The following is a 20,607-nucleotide window of genomic DNA, read 5'->3' on the forward strand; positions in this document are numbered from 1 at the left end:
TCATCAAACCGTCCACACCGCATAAACCGCCCGCATCGCTCCACACCACACCATAAAATGCGGTTTTTCTTTTTCGTGGTGCGGTTGCGGGTTGAAATTTTAACAAACCGCGCGGTGCGGTGCGGGTTGCGGTTTGACGTTATACAAATGCGGTTCAAACCGCACCGCACCGCTATTTTCAAATATTAAAAAATATAATACATATAATTACAAATATTTATATTATATGGATAGATTATTTATTATGATGTTATCTCTTATGTGTGTATATATATGTTCAATTTACTCAACTTAATTTTAATAATTTTACAATACAAATTAAGATTGGCTTTAAGACGACAAATTAAATATTATAATTATATTTGCTTTCTATAAAATAACTTGTTATTGTTGAAATCTTTTCATCTCCGTCATTATCATACTCATATTTTGGTTTATATTTTTTTTGATGAGTATCGTAACTCTAAATTTATATATATATAATTATTTTTAAATACGTATAGTTTAAAATTATATTTATATTGTCATTCAAAAGTATAAATTTTTTGAATGTATAAACCACGCAAACCGCATGAACCGCACCACACCGCACCGCAATTTTGTGGTGTGGTTTACGTGATTTTTATATTACGCGGTGCGGTTGCGGTTTACGAATTTTCTCAAACCGCATGCGCGGATTGGTTCGTGATTTTAGGAAAAAACCGCATCACCCGCACCGCGAACATTGCTTAATTAATACAGATGTCCTCTCTATCACAATGGACAGTTTCTAGAAAAATTGACATGATACTTATACAACCGGTACCCTAGGGGTGAGCAAAAAACCGAATGAATCCGAAACCGAATCCGAAACCGCTAAAAACCGATAAAAACCGAACCGCATAAAACCGAACCGAAACCGAAACCGAAAACTTAAAAACCGAAACCGATTGTTCGGTTCCGGTTATAACTAGGAACCAATCCGAAAAAAACCGAACCGATCCGATTTTAAAATAAATATTATATATATTATATTTATAATATATATGTATATATATTATATTTATAATATATATAAATTTCAAATTTTAAAAATAAGATTTGTTATAATAAGTTGGGCCTAACTGCGTTAATAAGTTTAGTTGGGCTTTCTCCAGACCAACTAAGTAATACACAAATGCAATACGAGTAAATCGACTACTGGCCTTGAGAGTTGGGGCAATCTAAAATTCTAGGTAAACATTGAGCACTGAGCAGTGGATGAGGGAGTGAAATACATGACCTAATTTCTAATCTCAGGAGCGACTAGCGAGATACAGCACTAGCAGACTATCACATTCACAGACTTTGCCGACTTTGCCGCATCATGGATGATGGTTTGCCGACTTTGCCGCATCAAGAATCTGAAAATCTCCCTGCTGATGAAGTGGTAAGATTCAGTTTATTAATTACAATTGTTCTGTTTTTGTTGTAATATGCTAATGCTCTGCTTGAGATTAGTATACTCCTGTTATGTATTAGTAATTTAGTAGTCTTGTTATTGTTTGTAGATACATGTTAATTTGTCAAATGAGGGAGTACAAACTGATGATAAACAAGAAGAGATACGCGATGAGAAAACTAAAAAGAGTTCGCCGGCTTGGGATTATTTTGTTAAAATGGAAGGTTGTCCAGTTGGTAAAGAAAAAGCCAAATGCCGGTTGTGTAACGTGATAATTGGATGCTTTTCACGAAATGGTACATCGGCAATGATGAATCATTTGAAAACGGTATGTCCTAAATCACCACTTCGTACTAATCTTGATAAATTGCAAAAGACATTGCGGTTTGAAAAAATATCAAAGGAAGATAAATTTCACACGGTTAAAGCACACACCTTTAATCAAGAAAGGTTAAGAAAGAAACTTGCCTTGATGTGTATCAAAGACAATCAACCCTTTAAGATTGTGGAACACGAAGGATTTAGAGAGTTATTAAAGGATGCCGAACCAAAATTTAAGATGCCAAGTAGGTGGACGGTTGCTAGGGATTGTCTAAAAATATATGGTGAGGAACTAGTAAAATTGAAAAAGAGCTTGGCCACTCAAAGAGTTTCCTTTACCACGGATACTTGGACATCGGTTCAAAACATTAATTATATGTGCCTAGCTCATTGGATTAATGATGATTGGAAGATGTGTAAAAGAATCTTAAATTTCCCACAAATTGGAAGTCACCAAGGGGATGCAATAGGAAAAATGCTACTTGATTTATTTGCACAATGGGGGATAGATCGTGTATTTACTATCACATTAGATAATGCTTCCTCGAATGATAAGGCCATTTCATATTTAAAGAAATTTTTTAGAGGACCGGAGGCTATATTGGAGAATAAATTTTTACATATGCGATGTTGTGCTCACATATTGAATTTGGTGGTGAAAGATGGTTTGATTGAACAACATGATTCAATTGCTAGAATTCGTAATGCAACTAGATATGTGAGGTCTTCTTCGGCAAGACTTGAAAAATTTAGAAAGTGTGTTGAAAGAGAGAAAATTAAATGTGATAAAATGGTATGCCTTGATGTAGATACTAGATGCAATTCAACTTTCATCATGTTGGAGGTTGCGGTTAAATATGAGGGGGCAAATTGTCAATGTTGTAGTTTTTTATTTATTTTTTTATTGGAATATGTTGGTGCTATTAGACTTTTATTTGGCAATGTATTTTATAAATCAAATAAAAAGATCAATCACAAACACTTTTATGAGATGTACTTTAATTATTATGTATTTATTTTGTTTTCATGATATTTGAAATTCATCCAATTATACTGAAGTAATCTTAGCTGCTAAACTAGTTTTTTTTTTATGAATTGGATTTAGTATTATCTAATTTATATTGCATTAATGAACATTTTATGAATATAATCTATAACATTGGCGGGAGAAAAATAGTTACCGTAAATTACCAAAAAAATGAAAATTAATTAACCTTTATTGCTGGCATAGAAGTAATACAAGTATAGCACTTTTGCAAAGGGCTATACAAAAAAAAAATTGCTTGGAAAACACTAACTTGCATGGCACTTTAGAAAGCCTTATCTATTTAAGATAAAAAAATAATTTTGACTATATTTTATAATTATTATATCCATCTAAAAAGTAATATCACTATATTTTATGATTAGTTGATAAAAATTTTCTGAATAAGTATATTCATCTTTCTTACTAATTTGCTTTTTCAAACAAAACATGTACTCGTCTCCCTTTTCAATTGAGCTCGACCTTTATTTGTGTAAATTTCTCTGATCTATTTTTTAAATATTTATCATCACATTATCTTGTGTAAAAGTTTACGTCAAACCCCGGTTAAACTTATGTCATATAATTTATAAAAAAATGCTTATTTTGACCCAACTTCAAATTATCAAGATGTAATTTATTTTGAAATGAGTGGTGCGAATGACATCAAAAAAATTTATCGGTGATCCATCTGAAGCAAGCGACCTAATTGATAATTAAACCGACAAATTTTATTTAAGGCAAATTTTCCAATTTATTTTAAATCTTTATCTAGGCTATCATTTCAGCCAAACAAGAGATAACTACTTTCAGACCTTTCAATTATGACAAGGGTGCCCATTTACATTGTACAATATGCGGCCCATATATCAAAGAGCATTATTTTAATATGGGATTTTCTAGTATATGCGGGAAATTTTTAGACAAGTGTGACGCCTGTGTGCACAAAAATTCATATCAATTTAAAAATGATTGTTAGTGTGCGTGCACAGTAAAAATACCCTTTTTATATTTATCCATCTCACTGATCTACCTCAATGTCTATCTAAATAGTTTTTTTTTTTTTGTCAGGTAAATAGTTTATTTTTTATTTAAAGATTTATTCTTTTTTACACACGTATATAAATGTTCATTTCTATGTATTTTTACATAAAGGTAATTGCATATCACACCTCTTAACTATCGTTCAAAAACGATATTATACCCATATTTAAGGAAACTCAACTCGCATCCTCTATATTTATATTTCAAGAACGATACCCACCCCTCCGTTAAATTCCGTTAACTTCCGTGAAAATACTCCATCCGTCTCAATTTACATGTCTCTTTTGTTTTTCGAGAAGTCAAATTGACTAATATTTAACCAACTATTAGAAAAAATATTTTTTTTAAACTGAAAAAATATTTATTTATTATTTTAGGAAATAGAAAGTTACATATTAAAATAGACTAGATTTACTTTTTGAAGATATTTTTTTTAAAATTTTTGTTTAATTAAGTTATCCCCAAGTCAAATGATTAAACAAAAATAAGTAAATTTAGTGTATTTTAATATGTAACTTTCTAGTTCTTAAAATAATAAATAAATATTTTTTAATAGTTGGTCAAAATTTAATTAATTTGACTCCTCTAAAAGCAAAAAGGGCATGTAAATTGAGACGGAGGGAGTATTTTAACGGAATTTAACGGACGGGGTGCATATATTGTTCTTGAAATGTAAAAATAGAGAGTGCAGAGTAAAATATAGGTACAATATCATTTTTGAAAGATAGGGTGTATGTATTTAAGAAGATACCAGAAGCATGTCTTGTCTGCTGCCACAGTTCAAGTGTTTGCCTGATTCTTTCTCTATTCATTTCAAAACCCATCTTCAATCTTTCCCTTCTCAGCCCTGTAAGTATCTTTTTTATATATCATATAATACATATAGTTTGTGGTTATGCGTGTGTTTCTTTTTATTCACAGTGTAAAGTTTGAATTTTGATGATTGCTAATGTGTTATGGATTGAGATGAATGATGGGTCTATTTGGTTTTCGAGAATTATGTTATCGAGTGTATTGCATTGGTGATATGTGATGAATGTGAATAGAATTAGAGTTAATCTAATTTTAATTATTGTTTCCATGGAATGAACTCTAATGGCGAAAATGGTATCTTTAGGAAATTTGGCACATATTGATAGAGGCAGAACTCGTGTTTGATTCAATCACTTCCTCCTTTTTTTTTTTGCTAAAGATTTTTTTGCATTAAAGAAAAGAAATAATTACAAACATAGGAGAATTAAAAGAGAGTGTTGTACAACCACAACCACTCAAGCAGAATACCAGAATGAATAGACTAAATTAATCTAGGAGACTAAACATACTAATACCAAATATTGTCATCATGGGCAAACAAAAAGGCAACCTGCCAGAGGGAAAAACTAGTTATCAAGACTCCATACAGAAAGAGAAGTGGTGCGGAGGCTCTCAACAGCAAACCAAGTAGAAGAATGAAGCCGACACTTAATTAAATGGAGGCAGTTCGAAGCAAGCTTAGCAGGAGATGAATATTCCTCGCTGAAAAATCTACTATTGCGTTCACGCCAAACAGAATAAATAATGACTTGATAGGCCAGAATAGAAATACAGCATAGCACAGCGATGAGAAAAAACCAACTGGATGATACATTGAGTAAAGGGACATTCAAGAAACAAATGGTGGTTCGACTCCGTACCATTAATACAGAAAAAGCATGCATCAGAAGAGGTGACACCACGATTAACCAGTTTATCAGCAGTGCTAACTCAGTTAAGCATAAGGAGCCAATGGTGAAAAGAGAACCTAGGAACTCCTAATTTATGCCAAACAAAAGGAGCCCAGATTGTATTATTCCCCCGACGCCGGATAGAATCCCAAAGATGAGTAACACGAATCTTGCTCCCACAGATATTATCCCAGCAAATTTTGTCACGTTGAGCAAGATCAAAATGAGTGCTAAAATCGAATTGATTTTTCCAAACGACAAGCTCATGGAAATTAGAATGAGGAAGCATCCAACCTCCAGGGGAAATGATATCGGCAACAACAGCCTCCTTGCCTAGTCCAGATAGACTAATTAGTTGATTATCATAAGAAGAACAGATGGGTTGCCTATTAAACCAAGGTGCAAACCAAAGAGAAACATCTCGACCATTTCCGATGGAGTAAGAGATGTGTTGCAAGGCAATATCTCTGAGCAAAAAAATTTGCTTAATAATCCAAGAAGCATTATAAGGGCATTGCATAGACCATAACGACCCCTTAATGATAGTTTTTTTCACCCAGGAAGCCCAAAGAGAGGTGGTCCCACTTCCTTGGGCCCTTAGACACCAATTCACTCATGCTTGATTCAATCACTTTGATTACATTATGTGCTTAGAGTTTCTAAAGCACGCAGTTACAAAATTTTCAACTATTGCCGGCTGTTAAATTTTTTAAATATTTATTTTATTAATTCAACTGTTTGGATGTGAATGTCATAAAAAAATAAGCGAGTTCCCAAATTTTTGTGTTCCGGATAGGCCAGCTTTTTTTATATTTATTATTTTGGGCACTTGCCCGCTATTTTGGGAATTGCGCCTGGGAATGAGCACACAAAATTGGATTGAGTTATTTGGTTGGACAAGTAACTGCATATGCTAGATATTGTACTCTTTAGGCTGTTTTAAAATCATGAACTCTGTGCAGTTATTACTCCCTCCGTCCCATTTTAGTTGTCACATTTCTATTTTTGTTGGTCAAATTGACTAAATTTTGACCAAAGATTATGAATCACTCTTTCAATATTTTAAAAAACTGAAAATTACATCTTAAAATAGATTGAAAGTTATTTCCTATGATATTTTTTTTTAATTTTATCAATTAATAAAATATTAATAAATTTCAGTCAAACTTTAGTCAATTTGACCGGCACAAAACCAAATGTGACAACTAAAATGGGACGGAGGGAGTATTATCGAAGGTTTGCCCACATTCTTTTCAATTTCAGCTTTTCCCAAAATAGCTTGATCAATAATGTAGAGGAAATAATTATTTTAAAATTTTCCTCAGTTCTCATATTAACCTTTTATCTCCGACGATGTACACATATCTTCACTTGTTTTTTCATCAAAAAAAATGCCTTTTTTTTGTGAACTATACGCTTTTTAACAAGTATCGGTTCAATTTCCACCCTATTGGAAATCTCGGTAGCTTCAACCATAACTTACTGAAATCCAACTGATAGGGTATATATTTACATATATTCTAGATGATTTTATTCTCATATTTAATTGTATTTTGCATTGAATTGGATATTTATTTAATAGATTTTAATGTTTTATTGCAGGAAGCAAGGAGTTCCTAAACTTGGAGGAAATTGGAATAAAAAGCTTAATTTGAAGATTAATTAGAAGGAAATTCGGATTTGTTGAATTGCTTGCACTTGAATCACTGTTTGGGCCATATCTTGAGTTCTAGAAGTCAGAATTGGGTGATCTTACAGCCCACGCGAAGCTTAGAGAATTTTCTTTAATTCAGAGGTGGTCCAATATCCAAAATCCAACAGAATCAGCCCAGAAACAGGACAGAATAATCTGCTGCGAATTTTCTTTGGAGAATCCAATTCCGTTTGGGGAAACTGTTTTGTATTTCCTTGTAAGCATTAAAATCATATATATTTATAGGGATAGACATTAGAGAGGAAAAAGATATAGTATTGTATAATTAGGTTAGGTTTAAAACACTTTTGTCTCTTCTTCTTCAAGACTTGGAGGTTGAAGAATCCATTGTATAATCCATCTTTGCTTTTCTTTTATATTATTATGTTAGAGTAGATTTTATTCTAGAGTTAAGTTGAACCCTAGTCGTGGTTGATGCATGATTTTTGATGATCTCTGGTTGATTATGATGTTTGCTCTTGCTTATTGAGTTGTGCTAATTAACAATTACAGGTCAGACGTGATTTTGTGTATTGTTTGAACCGATATCTATCTACCATCGGAAGTTGGATTTAGATGGTTGTGATCTATCCAATAAGGACATGAACTTCTCCATGGAAATAGGTAGAAGGAATTGTTTGGAAGTTAGGATGCTGTGTTTAATGTCTCTAAACTGCATGATACCATGGAAATAGGCTTGATTGTATTTTAGAGAAGCCATTAATACTCGGAAGAGGTTATTGGTATTTTGTAGGGCGCATCTTTCCTCTTGGGTAATTTATCTGATTAATTGGGGGAGAAAATCATAATTGCATTGATTCATGCTAGTGGGGATACTTGATTCTAGATATTTTTAGTTAATTGTTTTCTAGATTTTACTTGTATTAGTTTAATAATCTTTCAATATATTTATTGTGTTACTTGTTAGTTGGATTGAATCGGGAATAACTAGTGTTTGATACGTTTGTCTCTGTGGGAACGACTCTGACTTACCCTACTACATAGTTAGAAGGTTTGGTTAGATATTTTATTATTTGATAGGCACGCGACAGCCTTGTCAAATTTTTGGCGCCGCTGCCGGGGACAAAGCGGTATTAGATTAGTTTGTTTTTGATAAGATCCGACTAATTTTTTTTATTATTATTATTGCTTCGGCTATTATTCTTGTTCCGTTTAATCCTTCACTTGTGGTTTTTCTTGTGTTTGCAATATTTGTGTTTCAGGTTTCTACGATAAGAAAATAAGCGAGTGAATGGAGGAGGAAGAAGAAAGCATGGAAGCACTGACTAAGGCTATGCATTCATTATCTCGGACAATCGATGAAATCAAGTCTATACCTTCATATTTGGTTACTACTTGTGAAGTTTGTGGTATGCGGGGACACCATCGAAATTTTTGCCAATTCAACACCCCTTATTATCCAAACCAAGCACCTTATTGGGATGGTAATTTCGATTACACTACCAATTACAACTCTAACCAAATACCACAGTACAATCCATATCCTAGCACATACAACTCTGGTGGGGAATATTATCCTAATTTTTCCTACCAAAACCACTCACATCCACCACAAAAATCTAGCTTGGAAACTGCCTTGGAAACTTTTATCTCCGAATTTTCTCAAAGTCAACCATTTAATCCTCAGTTTGACGAGATACAAGTTAGTCCATGCCAAGCTCAATTACCTGAAATCATTTACCCTCAACCACCACAAAACTCCAACTTGGAAATTCTTTTGCAAGAATTTATTTCATCACAAGAGAAAAAGAATGAAGAGTTTAAGACACATCTCAATAAGATGCAAGCTCATATGGCGCAAATGACTCAACAGGTAACTCAACTCGTAGAGATGCGCACTCAAACGGATAGAGAACCTACGAGTCAAATTAATGATGCAACTTTGTGGAATGGTGGGGAGGTCAAAGAGTCTACAAACGAGGTTAGTAAAAGTAAGATAATTTTTGATTACTTTGATGATGAAGATGATGATGATTTTGAAAATCTTACCCTTGTTGATCCTTGTGTTTCTCAAGAAATTAACTTATGTGAAAAATCTTGTGATAACAATGATGTTGATTTCTTAGATGACTCTTTATACATGCTATTTGATGAGAGTGATAATATATCTGTGGTGGAAATTAATGCGGATAAGGATATTGTGAATTCAATTTTGGTAGATGAGATAGAATCAATTTTGGATGAGATTGACTCAATTGATGTTAAGATTGAGAATATGTATATGCCTTTTGTCGATCTGATTTGGGAGGAATTTGTGAAAAGTAACTATAAACCTGTTAGTGATAATTTCTCTAAATACTTTCACATTCCCAAATTTATTGAGCATCATATATGTCTTATATGCCAATTTATATATCTCCTTCGTAATTTAATTGTTGCTCAAATGAATAGATTAATTGAAATTAGGAGATATGTACATTTGTTTGCTTTTTCACCCCATTGATAGATATTAATTATTTAAATAAGTCGAGCTAATGACAATAAACAAGCGCTTCTTGGGAGGCAACCCATGATTTTTAAGGTTAGTCATTTTTTATTTTAATTTTTGTTTTTTTTAGATTAGAAATTTTTATATTTACTCCCTCAAATTGCCTTGATAATTTTTGTGAAGTGTTTCAGAAAAGAAAAGAAAGCTCAAGATTTGAAGAGAAAGAAAAAAAAAAGGTAAAAAAAAAAAATGGATCACAGGAGATTTCAGTTCTTTGATTGGCGGAACAGTGCTCCAATACGCCCGTCTTCGTTTTCAAGAACGGCCGTCTTTGTCTTCTGTTTTCTGCGCTCACAATAGCTACCGTTTCAGCCCATTTCTGGCCCAGCCCGCTACATTAGATTGAGTCTGCTTCATCTGTTGCTGGTCAATTTCACGTCTGCTTGGGCCCATTTTACTGTTCCAGTTCATTACACCTTGCAAGCCCAGTCCGCGATCAAATCCATTCGAGTGCAGCTAAGATTTTGAGCCCAGTTGACAAGCCCAAACTGAGTAGTAAAAATATTTGCTCAAGGTGGGGATTGAACCCCGTACCTCCATAATAAAAGACCAACACTTCAACCATGTGCTTTCTGAAAATTTATGCTGTCACTCAAGATAGAACACTTCAGGGGAGTTTCTTTTTCTAATTTCTTTTTCTTTCTTTTCTTCTTTTCTTATTATTATATTATATATTACATATTTATATATTATTCATTGAGGACAATGAACCATTTAAGTGTGGGGATGAGTTCTTAATGAATGAAAAAAATCAAAAAAATATTATATATGATTAAAATTAAAAAAAATTAGAAAATTAGAAAAAAATTGCCTTGTCTTAAATTTAGGAAATTCATGTAGTTGCATTAGATTAGAGCATGTAGTTTTTTTAGTAGTTATTTGTTTATTTTGTTTTCTTATTAGTTTGCATTTGCATAATTCATGGAAGTATATAATACCGAGTTAATTTCTCGTGATGATTTTATTTGCACAAATTCTTGGCTAGTAGTCTTGATCATATGTGATGTCTTGCATGCTTAGAAATTGTTTGTGCGGAATTTTAATTACACTAAAAAATGCTCTAGAGATGAGACTTAGGCTAACTTAATTCTTGAGTTTTTGCTATGAGTCGAGCGTAGAATTTTGACTATTCTCTTTTGAGCTTAGAGTATGTAAATCTTAAGTTTGGGGAAGCTGTGGGATGTATATGCCTTTCTTGAAAAAAAATAGAATATTAAAATAAAGTATCGAGTACTCCTTTGAGATCAGTGGGTGACAATTTAATGTCATGTGAAGGGGACGATCCATGTACCTGTGCTGGTATTAAGTGCAATGGTATTAGAAATAAAAATTTCTTGGTGACTTTTCACAAACCTTGGTTACTGGAGAATTACTCGACTTCAAAAAAAAAATGAGAAAAATAACGAGCTTGCGAAGTCTTATAGTGGTCGTAACTCACTTACCCTGAGAAGCGTCCCAACCTTAGACCGAGTATGCGAAAAAAAAAAAAGAAAAAAAAATATATGTATAAGAAAAATAAGAAGAGAGGCATAGAAGTTCCTTTGTGACCCTGAGCTATAGTTGACTCTAATGGAACGAAGTGTTTAAGCCTTATTCTGATTAACGGCTCATGGTTAAGACTCTGTTGAAGTTTGTTGGTCTCTGTTTTATTTTATTAGAGAGCATGTGAGCACACATGATGCACTCCGTACTTGCAGTGGAAAAGTTGCATGACTAATATGTGAGATAGATGAATGCCTTGATTGTTGCATATTCTGAAGATTATATATTGACAAAGTTAATGCTTTCATGATTATATAGGCATATTCATTTAGATTGCATTCATATTAGTTGCATGTTTGAGACTTGGCAGAAAAAAATTGGATTTTGTGGGTATATCTTCTATAAACCCTCACGAGACAAAACTCGTCCTACTAGGGCTGCCTAGGGGTTTAACGGCTTGTTGCATGCGCTCAATGCAATCGTGTCATCTACGAAAACGGTGTTAGGTAGTTAGTATAGATATTTTTATTTCTTTTATTTGCCCGAGGACGTGCAAAAGTTAAGTGTGGCGGATGTTTGATAGGGTATATATTTACATATATTCTAGATGATTTTATTCTCATATTTAATTGTATTTTGCATTGAATTGGATATTTATTTAATAGATTTTAATGTTTTATTGCAGGAAGCAAGGAGTTCCTAAACTTGGAGGAAATTGGAATAAAAAGCTTAATTTGAAGATTAATTAGAAGGAAATTCGGATTTGTTGAATTGCTTGCACTTGAATCACTGTTTGGGCCATATCTTGAGTTCTAGAAGTCAGAATTGGGTGATCTTACAGCCCACGCGAAGCTTAGAGAATTTTCTTTAATTCAGAGGTGGTCCAATATCCAAAATCCAACAGAATCAGCCCAGAAACAGGACAGAATAATCTGCTGCGAATTTTCTTTGGAGAATCCAATTCCGTTTGGGGAAACTGTTTTGTATTTCCTTGTAAGCATTAAAATCATATATATTTATAGGGATAGACATTAGAGAGGAAAAAGATATAGTATTGTATAATTAGGTTAGGTTTAAAACACTTTTGTCTCTTCTTCTTCAAGACTTGGAGGTTGAAGAATCCATTGTATAATCCATCTTTGCTTTTCTTTTATATTATTATGTTAGAGTAGATTTTATTCTAGAGTTAAGTTGAACCCTAGTCGTGGTTGATGCATGATTTTTGATGATCTCTGGTTGATTATGATGTTTGCTCTTGCTTATTGAGTTGTGCTAATTAACAATTACAGGTCAGACGTGATTTTGTGTATTGTTTGAACCGATATCTATCTACCATCGGAAGTTGGATTTAGATGGTTGTGATTTATCCAATAAGGACATGAACTTCTCCATGGAAATAGGTAGAAGGAATTGTTTGGAAGTTAGGATGCTGTGTTTAATGTCTCTAAACTGCATGATACCATGGAAATAGGCTTGATTGTATTTTAGAGAAGCCATTAATACTCGGAAGAGGTTATTGGTATTTTGTAGGGCGCATCTTTCCTCTTGGGTAATTTATCTGATTAATTGGGGGAGAAAATCATAATTGCATTGATTCATGCTAGTGGGGATACTTGATTCTAGATATTTTTAGTTAATTGTTTTCTAGATTTTACTTGTATTAGTTTAATAATCTTTCAATATATTTATTGTGTTACTTGTTAGTTGGATTGAATCGGGAATAACTAGTGTTTGATACGTTTGTCTCTGTGGGAACGACTCTGACTTACCCTACTACATAGTTAGAAGGTTTGGTTAGATATTTTATTATTTGATAGGCACGCGACAGCCTTGTCACCAACCTCTCTATAATTTTAAAGAAACGAAAAGAGACCTTTTAATTCTTTGATAGCAACATCAATTTGCATGTAGGAGTCCCCATCACCTAAGTTTTCTTTCTTCTTCTCACTTCCACTATAATCTTCTATCCCACTAGAATTTTAATTTTCAATCTCATTCACATTTTGATTCCCATTTTCATCATTAACAAATTGATTTTCAACTAAAGTAGCATTATTTAAATCACCTTTAATACTATGTTCAATATCCCTTTCATCAACAATTCAACCACGTTCTCTACTGTTTTTATTGGAAATACGTGTTTAGAGAGCCTACTTGAGTCCTTTGAATAGCTTCTCCTCTCTTTTTCTCCAATCTCTTCTCACTTCCGCTCTTGTATTTTCTTATAGGAGCCATTGTTCTGTTTTTCCGGTACGTGAAAATGGAACAAGTACAATGTATTTTATACATTCTGACGCAGTGATGATATAAATAAGAAACCTAAGAGAAAAATTACCTCTCTTTTTCTTAATCCGGCCTTTAATTTGACTGAATGAATCTGAAAGTGGCACTGCTCTAGGTTTTCTCATTCTCTCTTGTAGAGTATCACACCCTTTCAATTTTCCCGTCCTTTATTTCTAAGTTCTGACCTTACCCTTTTAGCACTTGTTTAATTTAATAAAACAAAAGTTATGAAATTAATTGGATGTTCAATTAGAAGGAAAAATTAAATAAATTAAAAGCTTAAAATAGTAAAGCCATAAATATTAAATGCTCAATAAATAAAAAATAAGTATAAAAATAATAAAAACACAGATATATGCACATACCTATAAAAAAATATAGGGCCCCTGTATTTTTGGGGCCTACGGCAGGACTACTCCGCCTATAGTCGGGGTCAGCCCCTGGAGTCAAGCTAAGCATATAAGAACGAGAATAATACTTATATGCGTTATTATATAATTCTTATAAAAAAGAATCTTGAATTATTGCTCTTTGAAACAAATTTTTTAACAGTAATGTGCAACGGAGAAAGAAAATATGAAAATCAGTCATTTGTTTATTTTTCTTATCTGTTTCAGAATCAGTCGTGTCGTACTAAAAAATCAATTTTTCCATTTTATCTCTGAAACTAAAAGTGTTCTGTTTTTTGTTTGGATAGGACTTGAAACAAATAATGGGCAGACTTGCAGTTGCTGTAATTGTTAGCTGCTGGGTTATTCCCATCTCTATCTCTGTCAATCGAATCGTCCCTGACCCTTACATGGTACCCCATATCATTAACAATTATATATATTGACAATTATATATACGTTTAATTTAATATTTGTGTAGCTGATATATGTATTGAATTGTATGGTATATGTGCAGGATGAGATATTTCATGTTCCCCAAGCACAACAGTACTGCAAGGGAAATTTCACTAGCTGGGACCCCATGATTACTACTCCCCCTGGCCTGTGAATCCTTTTATTGCATATGCTAACTTAACTGTAACTCCTATTAAATGAGTGGTAATAGCAACTTTCAGGATTATGATTCATGACTTGCCAGCTAATCTCGTTTAGAAAATATGTGTTAAATCCTTTTACCGTATTGAGAAGATGTTCAAGTCAGTGAAGTAGCTAAATGTGACCAACTTTCATTTCTAATTGAGTATTATCTATCTTTAATTTTTGCCAAGTGTCATTGTTAGTCACATGGATATGTCATTTGTTAAGATATGTTTCCAATGTTGCGGAAGTTGTTTGTTCTGGCTGCCAATTATGCTAGCGGACTATGCTCGTTTAGACGAAATGTGTTAAATCCTTTTCCCATACTGAGAAGATGTTCAAGTCATTAAAGTAGCTTCTAGCTAGGTCAATATGACCAACATGCATTTGTAATTGAGTATTATCTTTCTGTATTTTGTTAAGTGATCCAAGTGTCATGTTAAGTGATCCAAGTGTCATTATTAGGCACATCAAGACGTCATTTTTTAAGATATATTTCTAATGTTCTGGAAGTTGTTTGTTCGGGTTGCTAGATCTTTGTTTTATTACAGGTTTAGTGTTGTTATATCTTAGTCTATGTCTTTCAGTGGTTTGTCTAACTTAGTGTTTGGGGGTATATAAATTAATAATTACTTTTACATATTGGATAATTTACAACTTATGGATAGTAATTTGTGGATGATCTTCTGAATTTTATGAGTTCATTAGCTTCTTAAATGTAAATATGTGTTATTTGACAGACTACAGAGGAGATGGACTGTCATACTATTAATTATTGATAATAGACCGTATTGTTCTTTCACATTACTTGAGAATGGAAAAGCTCTTCACAAAACCCTAAAGAATATAAAAGGTTACGGGGGAAGTGTTAACATTTACTTGAATCAATATTTTGCAGGTATTTTCTTTCACTTGCCCATGTTGCTTCTTTTTTTCCAGGCATGCTATGCATACAAGCAGTATCATCATTCTTTGATGCCTGCTCAACTGTAGCGCTGCGCTCCACCAACGGTGTCCTGGCTGTAATTTGCAGCATTGTGGTTTATGAAATAATTTCCCAGTTGCGGCCAGAACTAAATAAAAGAAGAGCCACTCTTTATACAGTTGTTCTAGCTCTATATCCCCTCCACTGGTTCTTCACGTATCTTTATTATACAGATGTGGCATCACTTACTGCAGTGCTCACTTCATATCTTATGTGCATGAAGAAGAACTACCCATTGAGTGCAGTGGTAATGGGGTACTCTTTAGTTACTGATATCTGATTGTGGAAGCATGTGAACTACCCGTGTTTGTTTTACCAGATTATAATCCCAGAAGTATTAAGTTATTTTCTCTAGATCTAAAGGACCATTATGCTATAAATCTACATATTCATCATCTTTTTAGTTTATATTAATGGGATTATAATACCTAGTGAGAGGAGGTATTACAATCCTATATAAATGAATCAAATAGATGTTGAAATCTTATTCTAAGATGTTGATCCTTTAAAGTTAAAAAAAAAACAAGGTAATAGTTTACGGATAAAAATCCCTTTAAAAAAACATGGGCCTAATGTCTTAACTCTTATGTGATAGGTTGATGTCAACTGTGAGCCATAAATTACTTTTTTTTTCTCCCTTTTGTTATATATATTTTTGAGAACCTGTTCCTCAAAACAAACTAATTAGTTACCAAGGTAATGCTTACATTAGAGTCATAATAACCGAATATTCTACATTTTATCTAGTAGATACGTATGCAAAAAGAATTCAAACAACAGTTGTCATAAATGTTGACAAAAATGATCCATGTCTTCGCTAACTATTGTCTGGAGCATGGTTGTCATGTCGGTCGACTAGTCGCGACTAGTCGACGACTAGTCGACTAAGCGGTGAATAGATGTCGACTCAACATGTCGACTAGGTGAATGTCAATATTTCGGTCGCTTGGTCGACTAAGCGGTCGACTAGTCAACGACTAGTCGACTAGTCGAGTTTGGGCCACCGACTAGTCGACTGTTTTTCTACAATTTGTATTCTGCATAATTAATTCTGCATTATTTTGTTATTTGTTTACTGTACTGCCACATCACATCACATCAGTATCACATAATTGATATTTATCGATTGTTAGCTTGATACATATTTTACTTGATCGTGTGTAGTTTGCTTTGTTGTTAACTATTTTCGTTTTTCCATCATTCTCTTTAAGTATCCGATTCTTAATTCCTTAGAATCTGAAATAAAATTTTATGGAAGGTACATAATACAAATATATGTATGTGTTTATATGTATATAATATATTTTAATTTATAATAAATATATATATTTTTTAGCGACTAGTCTACGACTAGTCCACGACTAGTCGACTAGTCGACTAGCGGGAGGTCTATCGACTCGCCTCGACTCATCGACGTGACAACCATGGTCTGGAGTGAATATACCAGTCAGAAAACATATTGTAGTCCTTGGTAACGTTGTTCTGCCGAGTTTAGTCAGCTTGTAGATTAGCACTGAATGTGAAGTATCTTTTGTGGTAGTCTGCTAATGCTTTAAAGAGAACTTAGGGTCTACTTATAATGTGATGTTTTGCGTAGTTCAGCACTAGAAAATTCTGTTTATTTTTTTAATAACAAAAAATGCTGTTTATTTTATTTAGGTTTCTGTAGTTTGTGTTTCTAGTTTTCCGTATACAAAGTTGACATCAGGCGGTCAAATTTATTTCAGGATTGATCTGTTGGGGTTTGTCTGCTATCCAAGTGCTAACTTCTGCTCGTTAATTAATATCCGCAGCTTGGCGCTTTGGCTGTTCTTGTACGACAAACAAATATTGTATGGATTCTATTTGTTGGATGCTCTGGCATTATTAATTATACCCTTGGCTTTCAAAAAGATAAACATAGTGAGCAACTAGATGACTCTAGTGTATTGGATCAAAAAGATGGTTGGTTAGTTTCGGGAAAAACTGCTGCTACTGGGTCAAACTTGAGAAGGCGAAGGTTGAGCAGTACTGTAGATTCTTCTGACCATTCAACTCCCAAAAATTTCTCTTCTTCGTCTAATTCATCAGGTGTCCCTTCTTTATATAATTCTTTTTGTCTTGTTAGTATTACGAGTGTCGTAACATAGTAAATGAAACATAACATGTATAGTTTTGTTCGTTTAAATCGATAAGGGACCACATCTTGTAGCAGGGTGCCCATTTTATATTTCCTATGAACTGGAGTTGGCAGTTCACGGAAGCAGTTATCCTAATCTGGTTGTACATTATTTGTTGAACTTCAAATAATGTGGTTAAATGTGTGCTTAACATGACGATGAGTAAAAAGAGATTGCGGGAGGCAAAGACCTAGAGTAATATGTTTCAGCTGCAGAATCACATTATATGAACTAAGCTGTAAATTATTTTTCAATAATTGTTATCTTTAAATATGTTCATCACAAATTGAGTTGATGAAGGATTTCTTAAATGAATTGAACTTGGTCTTGACAAGAATAATCCCCACATATATTTGTGTGTCGGTCCGAATGCTAAACCCAAATTTCTCTTGGCTATGCTGATTGCAGATTTGATTGATGATATTAAGGAAATACTGGTAACTTCTTGGTATATCAAGTGGCGACTCTTACTTTTATTTAGCCCTTACGTTATGCTGTTGGTGGCGTTTGTTGGATTTGTTTACTGGAATGGGAGCATAGTTCTTGGTACTTACCATCTTGAATTTTAGTTCAACTGTTTTGTTGTTGTTTCTCTAAATTTAATATCAGATTCAAATTGCCCTGACTTATGACATTGCAGGAGCTAAAGAAGGACATGCTGTTTCTCCACATTTTGCACAGCTTATGTACTTTGGCCTACTTTCTGCTTTGCTCATGGTTCCTGTTCACTTCACGTTAAGTCAAACTGCAGTCTTGTACCAATCGTTGCGCAAGTTGAGGGTGCTGGGTATTGTGCTGTGCTTGACGGGTTTTACTACTGCATTCCTTTCAGTGAACTTTTTCAGGTTAGATCATTTTAAATGCCATGTAGTTCCAAATTTCGCAAAACAACCCCCCCCCCCCCCCCCCCCCCCCCCCCTTCCCCCTCCCCTTTATTCACTGGAGATGCATATGCTTGAAATGACTGGATGACATATGGCTTGCAACAGATATCTTTACCACTACCGAGATAGCACAAGTTTGCATGAGTTTATTACGCTATCGGGCATTTATATAATAGTTAGCTGTAGAGATGTCATTATTACTTGACGCAACACAGTACCAACAGTTTGTGAATGTCTGTCAAGATGCTTTGAGTATTGTTTTATGACCTTTTGCTTTTGTTGAATCAATTCCTTTCTCATCAAACACCTAATGGATGGAGACAGTTTTCTGTTCATAAACTTCAGAATTACAATGTATCTATACTATTGGGTGAGAAATGCGTAACAATATCGTGACCCCATAGTTGGTTATTGCAGCATTGCTCATCCATATCTTCTTGCTGACAATCGGCACTATACATTTTACATATGGAGAAAGATCATCAACTTCCATTGGTCGACAAAGTACCTTATGGTTCCGCTCTATGTTTATTCATGGTTTTCCATCTTCAGCATACTAGGTGAGTGTTTAAATATTATCCCTATATATCTGTTTGTTTATTTATTTTAATATCTGTGAATATAATACATAACATGTTCATATTTCCAATTCCAGCTAAATTTTAGAAGAAAGTATGGGTGCTGGTATATTTCCTGGCATGCGCCGCTGTTCTAATTCCTTCTCCATTGATAGAGTTCAGATACTACACCATACCTTTCTTTTTCCTGGTTCTTCATTCCCATGTCAACAGCGACAGAAATTGGGTGCTCATGGGTATCCTCTATACTGTTATCAACATCTTCACAATGGTTATGTTTCTGTTTAAGCCATTTAGTTGGCCCCATGAAGCCGGCATCCAAAGGTTTATATGGTAGTTAGATGCTGAAGAAGGCAGTACATACCCAGTGTTGTTATTATAGTGATTGAGTTTTATAAATTTCTCCACAACACCACCACAGTTGGTTTTTCACTCTAAAATTTGCAAGGAGTTGAAATCCAAAAGATGTCTAATATCACATGAATTTTCAATTTTCCATCAGCCAACACTGCGTATCTGAAGGACCCCTAGTTTAAGTTCGAATATTGGAATCCATGGTTGAAATGCCCCATCTGCCATCTGACATTCATTTCTTACTTTACAAAACACGACCTGTAAACTAGTTTTAGAGCCTGCTTAGGCCCGGCTTTAAGTCGGGGGCTTAAACGTGTTTCTGACTTTAAACTGAAAATTGTTTATTTGTATAATAAGTCAAAAACTGATTTAAAATCGGAAATAAGTCACAGATTGATTTAAAACTATAAGTTAGTTTGAGGCAATTTTTCCCATCGTCAGGAACCATAAAGGCAAGGTGTTACAGGCTAGCTCAAAGTGTTCTATGGGCAACATAGCATCAGAAAATGCAGAGGCAACGAGAGTGCATGAAGCCCTGAGCTGGATCAAAGACAGCAACACAACAATGTAGTGGTAGAGACGGACTGTGATTAATGAAATCATTCTCTTTCCGGCCAAAAAAAATCATCAAAATATCACAGATAATAAATTCTAAACAAGATAGCAACCACCTGGGGTGACTCATTAGTGTTTATGAATTTGTTTATTTTTTTAAGATAAGTTATATCTACCTTGACATTATAGCATTCATGATTTGATATTTCGATCTAAATAATATAACACAAATTTGATGGTTTTTTGATTCATAATATTTGACTTGAGTAATAACTTGTAAACAATCGCGGTTCCAACTATAAAATAACATGGCAATACATGTCACTATATCGAACAATGTAGAATGACATCAGTTTAATATTTAACTTCTATTTTGAATCAACTTGAAATGATAAATATTCATTTCCGATTTTATGAATGTTACAAAATAAGGGAAAATATATTTTTTCGCCACCCAACTTATTGTTTGTTTAGAAATTTGCTACCGAACTATAAATTTTTTCTATTTTGTCACTAATGTTAGGTTCGGACTTTTTTTGGTCACTAACGTTAGGTTCGGATTTGATTATTAACATTATATTATTC

At 33.7% G+C, this 20,607-nt stretch overlaps 1 protein-coding gene across 8 annotated transcripts; it reads left to right on the forward strand.

Moving 5' to 3' along the window:
- Window positions 1-3,144: 3,144 nt before the first annotated feature.
- LOC108218658 (dol-P-Glc:Glc(2)Man(9)GlcNAc(2)-PP-Dol alpha-1,2-glucosyltransferase) lies at window positions 3,145-19,619 on the forward strand. Of its 8 annotated transcripts, none has more exons than XM_017391701.2 (9): window positions 3,145-4,658; window positions 14,177-14,281; window positions 14,386-14,474; window positions 15,406-15,739; window positions 17,286-17,562; window positions 18,060-18,197; window positions 18,292-18,496; window positions 18,953-19,095; window positions 19,191-19,619. In XM_017391701.2, exons 2-9 carry the CDS (start codon window positions 14,192-14,194, stop codon window positions 19,199-19,201), a joined length of 1,287 nt encoding a protein of 428 aa, XP_017247190.1. In that variant the 5' UTR covers window positions 3,145-4,658; window positions 14,177-14,191; the 3' UTR covers window positions 19,202-19,619. The 8 variants fall into 8 exon arrangements, with proteins under 8 accessions (XP_017247190.1, XP_063947526.1, XP_063947527.1 ...); XM_064091459.1 differs by lacking the exon at window positions 14,386-14,474 and adding an exon at window positions 15,248-15,360 and having other exon boundaries at window positions 4,623-4,658; window positions 15,447-15,739; XM_064091458.1 differs by lacking the exon at window positions 14,386-14,474 and having other exon boundaries at window positions 4,623-4,658; window positions 15,248-15,739.
- Window positions 19,620-20,607: the final 988 nt, after the last annotated feature.

The sequence above is a fragment of the Daucus carota genome, chromosome 4 (assembly GCF_001625215.2).
Source record: "Daucus carota subsp. sativus chromosome 4, DH1 v3.0, whole genome shotgun sequence".
Classification (NCBI taxonomy): Eukaryota; Viridiplantae; Streptophyta; class Magnoliopsida; order Apiales; family Apiaceae; genus Daucus; species Daucus carota.